This window comes from Carassius gibelio, chromosome B2, assembly GCF_023724105.1.
Source record: "Carassius gibelio isolate Cgi1373 ecotype wild population from Czech Republic chromosome B2, carGib1.2-hapl.c, whole genome shotgun sequence".
NCBI classification, from domain to species: domain Eukaryota; kingdom Metazoa; phylum Chordata; class Actinopteri; order Cypriniformes; family Cyprinidae; genus Carassius; species Carassius gibelio.
The window spans coordinates 14,956,496-14,974,297 of NC_068397.1; the positions used below are offsets into that span (position 1 = coordinate 14,956,496).

The following is a 17,802-nucleotide window of genomic DNA, read 5'->3' on the forward strand; positions in this document are numbered from 1 at the left end:
AGTTGGGAGAACAGAGCAGGGAGGACCACCTTTGTGAAAGAATGTGAAGCATGACTGAAGACGGGCGAGATTCTTGGTGAGTGCAGCCTCTGCATGAGAGACCCCCAGACAGGCGAAACACTCATTGTGACTGTGGGAATCTCCTTCCACTGCAGTGGCTTGGTTTGATCGCGAAGGAGCAGGCTGTGCTTCTTGCTTCATCACAGAGTCAGCGAAGAGATCGTCTCATTGCTGAAGGAGAAGATTATAATTAAATGGCCCCCCTCTGGTGGGCTTGAGCACCATTGGTTTGTTCAACTACACAAACATCAACAAATCAGGCTTCAGTAAGAGTAAATAGGAGTTTCCCCAAACAGCCGTCAATGACAACGCAGGGGACAGTATGACATTTAACGTATGCTGAGTTTCAGTTCATTTTTGTGACACAATTTGTTCATAGAATTTGTTCATAGAAAAGAAACTCCTATTTTTTTTCTTTATTTTACAAAAGCAAAATGTTTTGTTTTCATTGTGAGTGTACACGAATAAAAGTAGATCTTTAACAGTGATGCATTATTAATGAGACAATAAGTTAATTCTGCTGGTATAAGGAAACAGTTGAAGTGATCGCGCAGGCGCATACACACACAAAACATATCAGTTCCAGCACTGCTAACTTGACAGTACAGTTGGCACTTTATCAAAATAAAATACAGTGAACCAAACATCAGCGTGCCTGCCTTTGTAACCATTGGAATGTGACTGAAATACAAAACCTATAATTTACATAATAAATAATAGTTTAGCATTCAGATACATCGCAAACATGGAAATATTATGGAATACTTGGATTTGTGCCGAATGAGAGATATAGGATACAAAATCACAAAGCTCCATTTCGCAAACAGTTGAGTGAGCAAGCCTTTAAAGTATACACCTTTCAGTCTATGTGAGAGACGCATTCAGAATCAGCACATGGTCACTGTCTTTGTTTTGGCTTTGTTTTCAAGTGCGAAAACATGGCATTCATGGCATTCGCTTGTTGTTCTTCTGCTGGCGGTTATTAAACAGTGTTGCATTACTCAGGGCGCCCCCTTCTGGACTGAGGGTGAATTGCCTGTATTCGTTGTAAGGCACTGAACAGAGATATCTGTACCGTGACCGTTCAGTATGAATATATGTATCATTACACCTCTAATATGCATACATACATACATACATATACAGTGGGTACGGAAAGTATTCGGACCCCCTTAAATTTTTCACTCTTTGTTATACTGGGGAAGTCGTGGCCTAATGGTTAGAGGGTTGGACTCCCAATCGAAGGGTTATGAGTTCTAGTCTCGGGCCGGACGGAATTGTGGGTGGGGGTAGTGCATGAACAGCTCTCTCTCCACCTTCAATACCACGACTTAGGTGCCCTTGAGCAAGGATAAATGGCTGCCCAATGCTCCGGGTGTGTGCTCACAGTGTGTGTGTGTGTGTTCACTGCTTTGTGTGTGTGCATTTCGGATGGGTTAAATGCAGAGCACAAATTCTGAGTATGGGTCACCATACTTGGCTGAATGTCACTTCACTTTTCACTTTTCATATTGCCATTTGTTAAAATCAATTAAGTTCCTTTTTTCCTCATTAATTTACACACAGCACCCCATATTGACAGAAAAACACCGAATTGTTGACATTTATTAAAAAAGAAAAACTGAAATATCACATGGTCCTAAGTATTCAGACCCTTTGCAGTGACACTCATATATTTAACTCAGGTGCTGTCCATTTCTTCTGATCATCCTTGAGATGGTTCTACACCTTCATTTGAGTCCAGCTGTGTTTAATTATATGGACTGGACTTGATCAGGAAAGCCACACACCTGTCTATATAAGACCTTACAGCTCACAGTGAAAGTCAGAGCAAATGAGAATCATGAGGTCAAAGGAACTGCCTGAAGAGCTCATAGACAGAATTGTGGCAAGGCACAGATCTGGCCAAGGATACAAAAAATATTTCTGCTAGATTTAAACTTCCTAAGAGCACAGTGGCCTTCATAATCCTTAAATGAAAGATGTTTGGGATGACTAGAACCCTTCCTAGAGCTAGCCGTTCAGCCAAACTGAGCTATCTGGGGAGAAGAGCCTTGGTGAGGGAGGTAAAGAAGAACCCAAAGATCACTGTGGCTGAGCTCCAGAGAAGCAGTTAGGAGATGGGAGAAAGTTGTAGAAAGTCAACCATCACTGCAGCCCTCCAACAGTCAGGGCTTTATGACAGAGTGGCCCAACGGAAGCCTCTCCTCATTGCAAGACACATGAATGCCCCCATGGAGTTTACTTAAAAACACCTGAAGGATTCTCTGGTCTGATTACACAAAACCAAGATAGAACTTTTTGGCCTTAATTCGATGTGTGTAGAGAAAACCAGCCAGTGCTGTTCACCTGTCCAATACAGTCCCAACAGTGAAGCATGGTGGTGGCAGCATCGTGCTGTGGGGGTGTTTTTCAGCTGCAGGGACAGGACGACTTGCAATGGAGGGAAAGATGAATGTGGCTAAGTACAGGGATATCCTGGGTCTGAATACTTAGGACCGTGTGATATTTCAGTTTCTCTTTTTTAATAAATGTGCAAAAATGTCAACAATTGTGTGTTTTTCTGTCAATATGGAGTGCTGTGTGTACATTAATGAGGAAATTAACTTAAATGATTTTAGCAAATGGCTGCAATATAACAAAGAGTGAAAAATTTAGGGGGTCTGAATACTTTCCGTATCCACTGTGTGTGTGTGTGTGTGTATATATATATCTCAAAGGTTTTAAATGGATCAAAACCTTTCATCAAAGACTGTAAAAATCTTTTTTTTACACACCAGCTCATACACTGCTGGTAGTCTCTCTGGTCAAGGTCAAAGGGTTAAAACTTAAAAATAGTGCTAAAGGTCCGACAACACGGTCAGTTCAGAAGGTGGTGATGATGGTATAGTTGAAAATACCTCTGAGTGAGCCCTCTTCTCAGCCAGTTTACCAGAGCCCAAGAGCTTCATGACATTCTTGGCCCCCTCTGCTACAGCATACTCTATCCGTGTGTGATGGCAGAGTTCCTCCACCCGCAGGTCCAGAGGACTGATGATGGGTTTGGCTGCAACACAACACCACAGACATATTTATTGTTTGTGCTTGTTGAACTGTGAATGCTAATGCTGGAGGAACTGTGTGTTAATTTTACCAATGACATCATTGTTGTCAAAGCTGAGCTCGCTGGTTTGGCTGGCTTTGAGAATCTGCATTCGGATGAACTCAATCTTGGTTTTGCTGTCTTGAAGCATCTGCTGAGCTGTTGCAAGCAGTTTTCTGTCCTGCAAAGTCAACAACAGATGCATAAAATCAAGTCATGCAAAAACAAATACAGATTTTATGTGATGACAGGAAATATTCTTTCAGCTAAACTCAGTTTTTGTTATCCATTTAAAATAAGGATGCACAATATTATCAGACCAATATCGGAAATGCCAAATAATAGCTTTAAATGTGAATATCAGCATCAGCCCGATATGAAAAATTAAGGCAATATTTCTTGCCCATAAAGACGAATACATTAACTCAAAATGTGCTCAGGGTGTGCTAGCGATTAGATCATGTCAGCAGTGTGGCTCATTCCTGAAGTACAGTTTTGCCTGAATTATGATTAGAATCATTGTTTTGGATTGCTGCATTTAAACTGAGAATCCACGTACAGAATAACATATTCTGTGTGTTATAGAGTCAACAGCAATAGACCGTGCACCGACAGCCTCCCCTGGGTCCTAATAACCTTTCTGTTTTGTTTTAATTCCATCTGAGGCATTGTTTGCCTACCCCTAAAAAAATGTAAGCAACATACACAAATAGCATTTAGACCGTTTCTGATTAAATACAGCAGTAACTGATGCCATAATATCATGAGTATGTTTTGATTTAAAGTTCAGAAGCTATAGCTTACATGAAAAAAAGTCACTTTAATAATATTATATATACTGAATTATTAATTAATTTGTTATTGGTTATATTTTTTAAACAAATTATGAGCTCTAAAAGATTTTCAGAACTTTTGCTTTAGAACATTTACAAATGTTAAATCTTAAATCAAAGTGAAAAATAATTTGCTAATAATTTCTGCATATGAGAGACTTGGTGTTGCTTCTAAACAAAAGAAAATATATCGGTATCGGCATCAGCTATCGGCCAAAATGGGTTGAAAAATATTGGCATATAGGATACCGGCAAAATCCAACATTGTGCATCCCTATTTCAAAAGTGTGAAAAGTTTTTTACTTCTTCATTTAATTAATTAATGTAAAATATTTAACACTGTTAGAACTCTTGTGCAAGCTAGTCAAAAGCTAAACATTTTCCATGGACTGATACAGTGCCAGAGTGTGCAAGAAGGAAAGGCTTCCGTTTACAAGTCATTTCCTGGTTGACATCAGCCCTTGCAAATTTCCCAGAGGGCTGCACCATGTGTTTGTGTTTGTGTGCGTTTGTGTGTGTGTGTGTGTGAGTGTGTTGCCAGAGGGGATAAGTTCATCACCAGCACCACTCCTATGGCCAAACCTCTCAGGCAAGTCACAGAAGCTGAACTCATGTCATTGAAGCAAAGCAGTAGAACTGGAGCCTGTATTTCTATCCGAGTGTATTTGAAAAAAAATTATTTAGACGTGTTGGCAATTATCGCTTAAGAATGCACTACCATTTAAACAATTGGGGTCAGTACAATATTTTTTTTAAGGATAGGAATAGCCTACATTTTCCATCAATTATGCAATTAATTGATAAAAAATTATGGTAAAGTCATTTATAAAGTTCCAAAAGATACTAATAGTGCTACTTTCTATTCAGCAAATAATCTTTAAAACGTGTAACATGGTTTGCACAAAAATATTAAACAGTGCAATTGAGCAGCATATCAGCATATTAGAATGATTTCTGAAGGATCATAAGACTGAAGTAATGGCTGCCGAATAAATTACATTTTTAAATAAATTAAAATAGGTAAAATATATTTTAAAATGTAATCTTATTTCACAATATTGCTGTTTTTATTATATTATTCATCAAATAATTGCAGCCTTGGTAAGCACAAGAGGCTTCTTTCAAAAACATTTTACTGACTCCGAACTTTTGACTGGTTCAGGGCCAAGATGGTTATATAGTGTTCTCTCATGTGCTTTGTAAACAACAGAGCCTGGATTGTGCATCACTGGTAATAAAAAAAAAACCTCAAGCGAAAAGAGTCATTAAATAAAACCAAATGTACACTACCTTTGAGGAACCATTTGAATACATCTGGATCATGTTCTCGGCCCCCTGTTTCACCTTCAATTCAATGTCGTTCTGTTTTTTTAGAGCTGCTAGTCTGCTGCTGATAGTGCATGTCCGTGCTTCACTTTTAGGGCTGTCCAGCGTAAGAGGGCACTCTGGGAAAGAAATGGTAAAAGTTAGTAGGACCCAAACAGATTCTAAAGACAGACTTCCTAAAGCAATTTAGAAATAAGAGGATTGTTCTCCCAAAAAATATAACTCTTGTCATTATTTATTCACCATCATAACAAACCTACACTCAAACCTGTATGAGGTAAAGGAGAATTTGAGAAATATCTCTGTGTTTTTTGTCAATACAATCAAAGTCAATCCTCTCCAGGGTTATTTGATTGCCTGCTTATATCTTCAACTACTTCACAACACCAGCACCAACTAAATAATGATACTTTCTTTGGATCAGAAGAAAGAGGCGAGTAGTCTGAGAGCAACAAAATTATGTTTATGCAGTTTTCTGTGGCCACTTCCAGATTTTTGGCTAAACCATAAAAAACAGGAAGGATGTTGCAAAAGAGTACCTGATTCTTTGTTTGACCTTTGAGTAACATTAAGAGTCACGTTTAAAAGCGGCACTAATTCAAGTAAGAATATTTATGCTTTTGATTAATTTGAAATTATTTTTATTGGTTAAAAATATGTTCATATGGTGCAAGCACTCTTATGAGGGTGATTTCTTAATTCTGTTAGTTTTGCAGCTTTCCAGGAACATATTTTGGTTGCTTTGATGAAGGACAGGGAAAACGGAAATTATTTCAATGAAGCACAGCAATACTTTTCTTGTCCAGACAAGTAAAAACTCCCCCACTTCTACAGATAAATGAAACCTGTTAGACTTCTGCAAATAACAAACAAAAACATCAGCTGTCATAAAGGCACTTTATGTGACTGCAGAGCTGGGCAATAAAAAAAATAAGGTGGTAGGCATAACACACACAAAGAAACAGATGTTTTTGGTAGCATCTATGATTTAATCTTCAACAGCAATAATACAGTTGGTAAAGTCAATTATTATTTTAGTTTTCAGTTAAATCAATATGGTCTCATGTAATAAAAGTCTAAAATGTTAATATTACTGTTGGTGCATGAAAAAAAATTCATATATATATATATATATATATATATATATATATATATATAGCATTTATCCAGATTTAGATTAAACAAACATTTTAACATAGGCAGCAATGGCAGGTTTTTTAAAATAATCATTCCTTTGACTGAAGAAAAAAAAAAGTTAATTAAATACTTAATTTAACTTAATACTTTTATTTAGCAAGAATATATCAAATTGATCAAAATTAAAAGTCAAGAAGGAGACATTTAAAATAATACAAAGGATCCTTAAGGGTCTTTTGAATTTTCAATCCATCAAAGAATCCTAAAACGATCAAGAAGAAATACTTCTTTGGCTCCACTTCAAAATATTAGAATTATTTCTAAAGGATCATGCGACACTGAAGACTGGAGTCATGGCTGCTGAATGGTTGCTTTGCATCACAGAAATAGATTAAATAGATTTGTTAATGAAGAACAAGCGTCTTTTGTTAAGCACCTGGAGACTCCCGAGTCGTCATATTAAGCAAGGCATAAATACAGATCCCTGTTGTGGTTATTATTAAAAAAAAGTCCACAGGGTGAGGAAAAATGCACCCACACAGCAGGTATTACAATGAGACTTCAAAGGTGCTTAAAAGTAGACTGAAGACCTATAACATACTGGACTTACTATTTATTTCATACTTATTTGCTACACACAATAACAAACATACGTGTCTGTGTAATGGATGTAATAAGAGCTGATGATAAAAATAAAGTGCATAAGGCTTGAGCCATCAGCAGTGAGTAGAACAGCCTGACCAACTCCCAACAAGTGCTGCTCAACCATGACATCACCAGCGAGGCACGGGCACTGGAGCGCTGTTGTCTTCCTGTGGCATCTGCTGATTTCTGCTTAGCCGACACAGACTGAGGTGTGACATGGAGACATTCCTCTCGCGCTGAGTCACCAAACAAAAGCCCCTTCTCATCAGATAATATCCATGCCAGGCTGCATCTTGTCCCGTATAAGGATGTGGTTAGCAGGATAAGAGATCTGACCAAGCTTCTTTAAGATATCCTCACAACTAAATATTATTGTCAAGAACTGCTACACCTGTAGTGTGCGACTGTCTAGGCACACATATCTCACATGTAAAAGCTATTTATCTTCAAAACAATCAAAAAGTGATTTGTGGATACTGTGGAGAAGCATGTTATGAACTGAAAGGATGACTGATTTGTAAAGTCTTGGCAGCATCAGTAAGAACAGGTGAAAATGGGTTTGTCATGTATGCCGTCACTGGGTTTAGGAGTTTATGTTCATCTTGGAGTTCCTCACTCTAATTTGCTGCTCAAAAACATTTATTATCTTTCTCAATGTTGAAAGCTTGTGCTGCTTAACAGTTTTGTAGAAACCATGATACCTTTTTTTGGACTCTTCAAAGCATTTATTTGAAATAGATATCTTTTATAACATTATAAATGTCTTTACTAACACTTTATGCATCCTTGCTGAACAAAAGTGTTGCTTTGTTTAAAAATATATCTTCCTGACCTCACACCTTTGAATGGTACGTGTGTAGAAATATTGATGGCACTACAGATGGTTAAAGTTTACTTATGAGAGCTTTGCTCATACCTAAGAGAAGATCCTCTGGGTCCTTCACCACAATATGAGCGTTGAGCTCCTGCAGCTCTTGATGCAGCTCCTCTAACTTCTTGTTGGACTTCTTGAGTATATTATCAACATACGCCAGTCTCTTTTTTTCTGTGGTGACCTTTCTAAGGTTCTCCACCCCCTCTTTGATCCTCAGCTCTTTGCGGATCTCCCTCTTGATCTGCTCCTTGATTTCGTCTAGCTTCTGCTGCACCATGGTATCAGACAGGTCAAGGTTGTGCCCCAGGCCCAGCCGGTCCGAAACCATGTGAGCCTGTACAAAATGAACGTATATTAATATATTTGGATGTTAATATTCTTACCTTAGTCTTTAAAAACAATTTCAAACACTTCCTTTGGGTCTTTTTTTCATGCAAAAAAAGAAAAGATTCTTAGTAAACACCTGAAGGAAATACCCTCCTAAGGCATAACTGTATTAGGTAGTATTAGGATTCATGATATATTGCATTCACATTACCCAGCACACCCTGCACACTAACCCCCAAGCATGAACGAAAACACACAGAGGCACACAAACACATAAAGAAGCACAGTATCACTGACATCAGCAGGGAGGATAACTGGTCTGAGAGAGTGGGTGAGCCAAAGCCTGCTTAGCCCAGCTCTTCATGAGTTCACTAACAATATGTAAGAGAACTGACACGGCTCCTCTAATCTTCGTCCAGGAGAAAGTGGAACCATAAATAAAGCTAAAAAAAAATTAATAAAAAACCTTCAGCAGAATATGCTCATTCAGGTCTAAAGGAAGGAGAGGGTTATCAAACATGCACAGACAATAAGCAAAATATCTAGAGATGCACCGATGTATTGGCCGCCAATCGTTATCAGCCAGGTTTTGATTACTTTAAAGCCACAGGCATATTGAAAATATCAAGAAAAGGGTCAATACCAATGGTTTATTAATTAACTGCATGGAGACAATGAGTTGCATGTCTGTTGCCTAATGCAACGTTTTTCTCTGGGCAAAAGAATTAAATACATGCCAAAACAAAAAATCTGTACAAAATATAATAGTTTGTTAGACGGTATAGTACGGCCATATGCAAACGTGCTGCTTTCGCATAAAAACGAGTGAAATGCCCACACTCAGCTGTAAATTCATCATGGTAAGTCATAATGGCAATGCATTGGCGTTAGAGTTTATCCGAGGATATGTCATTAACTGCCAAGCATTAAGCCTACATTTAAGTGAAAATGAACGGCAGGTAATATGCAGCTTTTTGTTTGAAACCAGTGTAAAACACGGATTTACACAAGGACACATCATGCACCTGCAGCGTTTCTGTAAACGGAGAAAACAGAATAAAACTATAAAGGCTACATAAAAAGGAATATATAGGCCTATACACAAAATATATTTCATTTAAGTCATTAACAGATTAACAAAATGAAAGAAAAAAAAATAGTGCTGAGTTTCGGATAATTGTAACACGCTCCAAAGTTCACGGGGAAAAAGATAGCAGAAAGCAATTTTCTTTACTTTACAAAAGCTTTACAGTTTTGAATGATGTTTTGCTTCTATCTGTATAACAAACCACCATTGGTATGACCATAAAATACGGAGTAACAGTTGGGAAAACAATGCAGTGATTGCGTCTGTGCCTCACACGCTAATTTGAAATTGCAGCCTGCATTATCAAAATAAAATACAGTTAAAGAAACATAAAATGTTATACTGCTCAATTTAAATGAGTGAAGAACAAAGCCTATAGTTTACATAATAAATAATATGTTTTTTACTCAAACACGTTTCTCAGAGGATCACAGGAACAGAAACGTTTAAATTAAAATTCTGCTCGGAGGGAACCAACTTAGTTTTTCTTCTTGTTTTAAGCTCTGCTTTATGCAATTCACCAATATTGGTATCGGTATCGTATCAGGCAAAAAAAGGAAAAAAAAAAATCTATCGGTGCAACACTATCTGAATCCATAACATTCATATTCAAATAAATCAACATTCAAATTGTAAAAATAGAGATGCACTGATAATATTACTCCGGAAGATACCAATATGATCAACTGATAAGTTACTTCTTTTTTTTTTTGTTTGCCTAAATGCAAAAAAGAAAACACTAACAACTAAAATCATCAAGTCATTTCATTGCTACAAGTGAGGCATTACAGCATTAATGCACAGAATGAAAAATGTATAGTTAATCTGAGACCTGCTGACAATTTACATTTAACAGTGTGTTTTAAAGATGAACTTTGAGTAAGCATTAGATGACAGCAGAGGTAATCTAAATTTAACCTCAATGAACATGTACATTTAAAGGGTATGTTTTCCCATTTCAAACCAACTATGTATTGTTGCAATGTCTGTAATGAATGCAAGTTAACATTGTGTATTATTTTTCCATTTTACCAGGACCAAGACGTGCCCTTATTTTTGCCAGCAAAATTCCACCAGATGACGTAAATCAATTTTTTAAAAATGTCTTTTTACTGCACAGACTGCCAACTTTTTATTAAAACCCCATCTTGCCAACAGTGAATTACACCTTTGAATATCCAATATTGACAGATACACATAAATTGAAATACTGTCCTCAGATGTTTGTGGATAATTGATATGTTAGTAATATATTGTGCATTCTTAATACAAAATATAAAGCTTAACTGGAGTGAATGTTCTGAAATTTTAGCTTTGGTGACCCCCTTGTTTATATACTTCATCCATGACTTTAAAATCTCACTGTCTACAGAAAGAAATAAAACTAATGAAAAAATAACTGACAAAGAAATAAAACAAATAAAAAATAACTGACATACATGTTTTGACACTCTCTGAGTCTGCTTGCACGTACAGCACTGACTCATATGGCAACTGAAGGTCATGGAAAAGCAACTGTCCTACATTTACGGAGCCAGCTGTGACTTATCTCTTCCTCACTTGTGCCGCTACACTCAGGTGAAACACACAAAACCAATATCAAAACAGCACAATCTGCATGACAAAAAAATGTTCCATTAAATAATGCATTTTTCTCATTAATACTCAAACTGTTGAGGGTTAAAATCTTCCTTTATTCAGTCCTGAGGAGCACTTCAACCAACAAGTGTCTCCAGACCTCTAATTCACCACATAACACCAAATTAAGCAGTAGTGTCTCATCCACTTTCCACAATAGTCTTGGGACTTAATCAGTTTTGGGAAAAAGGCTGACAAATCATGTTTCAGTAACAACAGTGTCATTTCCAGTTTACAAAAACCGAGAAAAACACAACAGACTCTTGGTTGTAATTTGAACGCACTGACAAAATGACATCTGACAGGACATGATTTTGCAGACAACTGAATTCACAAATGCTCAAAATTGTGTCATTGTGAATAACATAAAAAGTGAAATTGGGAGGATTCAAATATCTTGTAGTAATAGGATACAGTTGCTTTCCATAATAATGCATTTTAAAGAAGTCAATTTATAATGGCTGACAACTCTTTGCGGTTACTTTCATCCCTTTACCAAAAACATAATTTTGATGTTTAAGTCTTAAAGGCAGATAAACACACACACACACACACACACACATATACATATATATATATATATATATATATATATATATATATATATATATATATATACATACATATACATATACATAAGAATCATTTATATATAAATTGTTTAGTATAGTTGACTTTAAACAATGAACCACTCTACACTATCCTGATAACTAGTTTCAAAGTCTTGGAAACAAGACTGCAGTTCAGCACTAGTTCAGGACAAAAAGACAAGCCCAAAATCATTTGTTGAAAAACCAACAGAACAGAACTTAATTCGAAACTTCCCAGTATAGAAAACTTTACTATACTACATCTCACAGTAGTGAAGCTATGGTAATACCACGCTAGAGGCAGTGGATTTATTTCACAATTATCCATTATCTTCATTTAAATCTGATTTAGTTAACCTCTTCAACTAGTTTTGCTGTCTAGGTAGGCAGCTCACTGGGTTTTGAGACACAACCAGTGTGTACAATTCCAACACATCACAACTCCGTGTTTCCACTAGGCAACATGGCATAAAATTTTAATTAAGTGTTATGTGGAGACACTAATATGACTGTACGGGAAAAATACAAGCTCTAAACTCCTGTCATAAGCGTTTTCGGACCACATTCCCCGTTTTCCCGTGTCATGAGCTCGACAGAGAGAGCAGCTCGTCCCAAAGGAAGAAAAGTAGTGGCTTGAAAGTGCGCGAGAGAGCTGCGCTTAGGGCGCATACTAGGGTTTTAATGCATAAAAGTCGCCGTGCACACTTTAAGATTATTTACATATATATCGTATGAAATAAAAAACTTTTCCTACCTGCATGGGATCGGCGGCCATCTTGGTTGTGAACTCTTTTTTTTTTTTAAATCAAACTCTGGGGAAGGGGAGGTGAGTCACTCCCAAAAAAACAAGCCTGTTATGTTTCTGTCTCAAGCGAAAAGCGCTTTATTTGGAGTACGATCCATAGCATGGCCGGGATACGGAGGGGGTCCCATTGTCGAGCAGTCGGTTTGTTGTAAACGCAAGGGCTCAGAGTGAGATCCGCGCTTTTGGGGTGAAGGCAGAGCTGTGCTGCTAATATCGGAACAAGGGCAGGCGGGTGGCAGAGCAACACAAGTGCAAGTTTCTGTTCCCGCACCCAGTTCAGCTACGGCCAGTCCACCCTTGATCATGTGATCAATAACAGATTTACAGACCCCGCGTCCCAATGTGCATACTATCCACCCTATCTGCCCTGAAAGTACTGAAAACGACTAATATCACATAGTATTTTGCATGGATAGTGTGCACAGTGGGACACAGGAATAGGCTTCAACTTAACAATTTGATTCTATAGTAGGACCACGAATTCTTTTAGATTCATTTATAAGGACTTTATTCCGTTAAAAAGTTATTCTACTGCGATTATTGCATTGGGGCATATTTTACAGGAGTTGAACACTAATAATTCATCCTGTAAGTTTTTGCAGAATAAAAATTTGTTCTATCGCGATGTATGTATGTATTTTTTTTATTGGGACAGCTCATTTTGTTGTAAACTATTTTAGGAGTGAACATATAGAGCTTTCTTTAATGTATTCCAACAGTAGTTCTCAAAGAGGGCCGGGGGTCAGGGCCCACTAGGGGGCCTCAGTCACAGGATGAGTTAAAATGATTTCAATTGTAATAAAATAGGCCTAATGTAAATAAAAAATAAAGATGCCACAAAACCAGTCATGAATGTCTTTTTTTTTTTTTTTTTTTTTTTTAATAGAAATGTATACGTCATCTGAAAGCTCAATAAATAAGGTTTCAATTGATATATGTTTGTTAGGGTAGGACAATATTTGGCCGAGATACAACTATTTAAAAATCTGGAATCTGGAAAGGTTGCAAAAAAAAAAAAAAAAAAATTAAATATTAGTCCTTAACAATGGTTTTTACTAATCAAAAATTAAGTATTGATATATTCACGGTAGGACATTAACAAAATATCTTCAGGGAACATTATCTTTACTTAATATTCTAATGTCTTTTTGCACAATTGTATTTTGGGCTGTTGCCACAAATATACCTGTCACATTTGTCTTCTTCAGTAATGATCATTTTTATTCAAGAATGTACAGTTGAATCACAGCATAATTTGGTGGGTCCTCAAATCTGTTTGACATAACACAGCACTCACTCTATTGTGATTTTTTCTGTAGGAGTACCAATGCATATAATTTTTACTTCAACTTATTATATAGAAGCAGCATTACTTTATTTATTTTCTATATGGATCTTATAATTTTGAAGCAGTGAAACTTATTTCTAATTGATTTATTTTATAGGATCATAAACAATATTCTGTATTATTATTATTATTATGCTATAGGGACATCTTCTGTAGAAATAACTTTGACTACAGGCCAAATAATTTGACAGTCATTCAATAAGTATTTACTCTATAAAAGCACCACTTAATCTATGGAGATATATTTTAACAGTTTGCAATATATTTTACTTACTGTATATAAAGGACAAATCCTTAAGGAATCAATATTTCTCATCAGAAACAGAATACAGACTGGTTAAGAAGGCAGAACCATAGGAGATACACAAATCAGTTACAATAAAAAATCCACATTACAATAATTAGAGATTAAGACATGATAAAATGGTCTTAAACATGACATTCAGCACAACACTGAAGAGGCTTTAATACTACATCGTGTATTTTATTATGTATTCTTTAAACAATAATAAAATGTTTTATAAAATGTTCTTGGGTACTTTTTTCTTCTTTTCCAAACTAAGAAATTCAACAGATTAATTATGTACAAAGCCATCATGTTGCTTTTACTGGAAAGTTTTTAACAAAGGCATATAAAAATAAAAGCTTTAGTACTGTGAGTGACAGAATTTCCTTCAGCCAACAGATGGAGTTGTTCTCCATAAATTCGGTGTCTGTCAATGGTTTATGTAGAAACCATTAGAATAGTATCACAACAACTGAAAACACAACTCACATTACTGAAGAGATCCTTAATGGGGTTTTTAAAAGATTTGTAATAATTTTAAATAAAGCAAATATTACTTCACACACACAACACACTTTAAAGATCTAGTCCTTTATAGCAAGCTTAAAATGTTTTCTAATAAAAAAAAATAAATAATAATAATAATAACAAAAATGCTTTCTAAGAGATCATCTGGAGATCTGCTTCCAGGATTGATTTACGGACAGGTTAATAGCACTGATACTGTTATTGCAGTCCAGGAAGAATAGCTGTCCCATGACCAAAAGATAAACGTCACTCACACCAGAGAAAGGTAGGGTTTTCACTTCCTAAAAGTGAAGTACACCACACTATATCAAAACTAACAGACACCACAACTAAACTGCAGCTCCACGACACATAAAGAAAAGGTCATTCTCTGCAAAACCAATTCATAATTGATTATGATACGCAAGGATGCTTGCTGATATTGCTTTTCAGCTCCAATGGTTAACCTCATTTAAACTGCCAGATATTACCATATACGGTGAATTTCCACAATATTAGGCCTTCACAAAATGGTCTGTAGCTGACAAAGGAACTACTGGGTTATATGAGGTTTTGAATATGAAACTAGGTGCTCTATTAGTGTTTCTTTCTTCTGTTCGGATATGCTGTGCTCCCTGAGTGAATCCAAGTGGTCATTTCTGTATGCAGAAGCTTTTGGTTTGTCCCGCTCACAGTACAGTTCTCCATCTGTGTAGTGAAAAGGGTCACCAGGTACTAGCTGGTTTTGTCAGAGAGAGCATACAAGCCACTATATGAGTGAAGAAAGGAAAGACTGAGAAAAAACATAACAGGGTACCCTGTCCTACCCCCCAGATCAGTTTTTAATTGACTGTATTTGTATGGGTCAGTTTAAAAGAGTAAAATTACCTTGACATGGAAAACATTGCCCTGTGATCGCATTACAATTTCATTTGCTGGGATGGATTTACTGCAAGCCCCGCAGGCTGCGGGGTGACCGAATAATCTGTAGTGAATATCATAAATCACAAATATTTATTTTAATTAGCCAGTCATTATAAATGTTATAAGTATTTTCCATTAATTTAATAAGGCATTTAAGCTTTTAAATCTACATAAAGTATAGCTTTTTGAACTTTTGCTTACGTGGTTTCCTCTATTAATACAATAGTTTAACCCCAAATTAAATTTGGTCATTTACTCATTACTTTTAACCATACATTGAAAATCAGTGGGGTTCATTGTTGTTTTGGCCCAGATTACTTTAATTGAAAAACAATTGAAACATTTAGAACATCTTTTGCGTTTCCCTTAAAAGGATATTCACCCAAAAATTAAAATTCTGTAATTTATTCACCCTTATTTAGTTTTTTTTTTTTTTTTTTCAAACCTGTATGCATTTCTTTCTTTTGAGGAACACAAAAGATGATATGTTTGAGGATGATGATAACCAAACAGCTCCCAATCACTACCATTTTATTTTTCGTCTAAACAATGGAAGTCAGTTGAAACTGAAAGTATTAAGATCCCAACATTCTTAAAAATATATTTTGTGTTCCACAGAAAAAAGACAGTTATATAGGCTTGGAATAACATGATGGGGAGTAAAATATATATTTTTAACACCAATTTTCTTTGCTATACTAACAAAACAGAGTGTTGTTCCTGTAGTCTGACTTTATATAGTCACTTTTGCAGAGGATCAAGTCACGCTTTGTGAAACAGGATGAGCCAATTTCTACCAGCTGGGCTTGACAGCAGGAGTGCTTGAGACAGTGGCAGCGCCGGTACCCATCCAAAGCAAACAGGAGGAAGCGGTCTGAAATCTTGCATCCACATCCAATGCATCACTTCCACGCCAGGACCTCCATTCTGACATGAGGTGGTTGTGCATTACAAGAAGTGTTCACCATAATTAATGGGTCACTACCTGGAATAGAATGCATGTAATCTCAACAGATGTTTCAGTTAACTGGACAACAAATACAAACTGTATTCAATTAGTTTATAAGTAGACAATAAATTAATCAGAGGGCCTCTATGCATATGACACTACACAATCTTGTTAAAGTAAACAAGTTCAACTCACTCACCTGCTTCACAACTTCAAATAATCGGGTTCAGTCTGTCAGTTCGGATAGACACAGACACCCGTCCATTTCTTGTCTGTAGGCAAAAAGGACAAAAAATACATTTAAATGACGTCTCGCTTGCATCTCCTCGTGAGGTCTGAACGCTGCTAGTTAACGGCGCTCGTTACGCAGACTTCTATCCCCTTTAAACTCTGTAAATTTACGTCAGGCGCGCTTCAGCCAATCAACAGCCACTTAAATTTTAGTCTCTTGCTGGAGCATCCTAGCAGAAGCAGATGTTAAATTAATGATGTTTTTAACATCTGAATAGCGCATTCGTCACTGACATTTCACTATATTTAATGTACTGTTTACATTTTAATTGTAAATCACAAAATTAGCTGGTAGAAATTGATTTGCCAGAGTGACTTAAAGAAATTTAGAAGAACTGCCTCCCTTTTCTCATTCGGAGTCATTTACAATGCGGCCTAATCATCCTTATTAAAGACCTGATTACAGCACACACACAGTCATTGCCAATCAAATCACTATGAAAAGAAACCTTGACAGCAGTCTGATTGGGTGATAATAGAAAATCATCCGTGAGAAAAGCATCTGGCCTTTCTTCATCTGTCTGTCATTTAGCCATGATTACCATCAGATTAAATACAATCAAAGCAGTTTGGGTGAAAAGTGGAAGTCATGGGAACCAGCGAAAACTGTTTATCTTTTCAGCTGATCTTAATTCAAACCTGCACACTCTAGATTACAGAGAGGGAGGAGAGAGGGGAGAGGGGGTTGTGTTTGTTGGCTTCTGTCACACATTGTGATGTATTATATCACTATTCAATGTAGAAAATTAGTCTGATGACACGACGAAGCCATAAGAGTGGCTTAGTGCTGATATATAGTGTGATGTTTGCTTTAAGGGACCTAAACCTTCTAACTCCATGTTTAGTTTGGTTTTGATGCTGTTAATATCAGTTGCACTCTTTGTATATTCCCTGTTTGGTGTCTGGCTTTTGACTTTTATGTTGAAGGTTAAGTGTTGGTTGTCTTCCCTAGAGTTTAGCTGGTGTTCTCTGTTCTGCTTCTTTTTTTCTTTCTGGTTTTGATCATTTTTTGGAATTTTATTTTTATTATTATTATTCATCTTTAGTTTATCTCATTTGGATCCAGTTCTCCCTTGTTTCTGAGTTTACTACT

General features: G+C 36.5%; 1 protein-coding gene across 1 annotated transcript in view; it reads right to left on the reverse strand.

Annotated features, from left to right (window-relative positions):
* The window catches only part of pkn2a (protein kinase N2a), a 25,032-nt gene extending 12,285 nt beyond the window's left edge, over positions 1–12,747 (reverse strand). The window contains exons 1-5 of the mRNA XM_052548742.1: positions 12,354–12,747; positions 8,000–8,291; positions 5,266–5,420; positions 3,194–3,323; positions 2,961–3,106 (exon numbers count right to left, since the gene is read on the reverse strand). Coding sequence (XP_052404702.1) covers positions 2,961–3,106; positions 3,194–3,323; positions 5,266–5,420; positions 8,000–8,291; positions 12,354–12,374 — 744 coding nt within the window. The 5' untranslated portion in view covers positions 12,375–12,747. The remainder of the gene's footprint in view (positions 1–2,960; positions 3,107–3,193; positions 3,324–5,265; positions 5,421–7,999; positions 8,292–12,353) is intronic.
* Between the last annotated feature and the right edge of the window lie 5,055 nt (positions 12,748–17,802).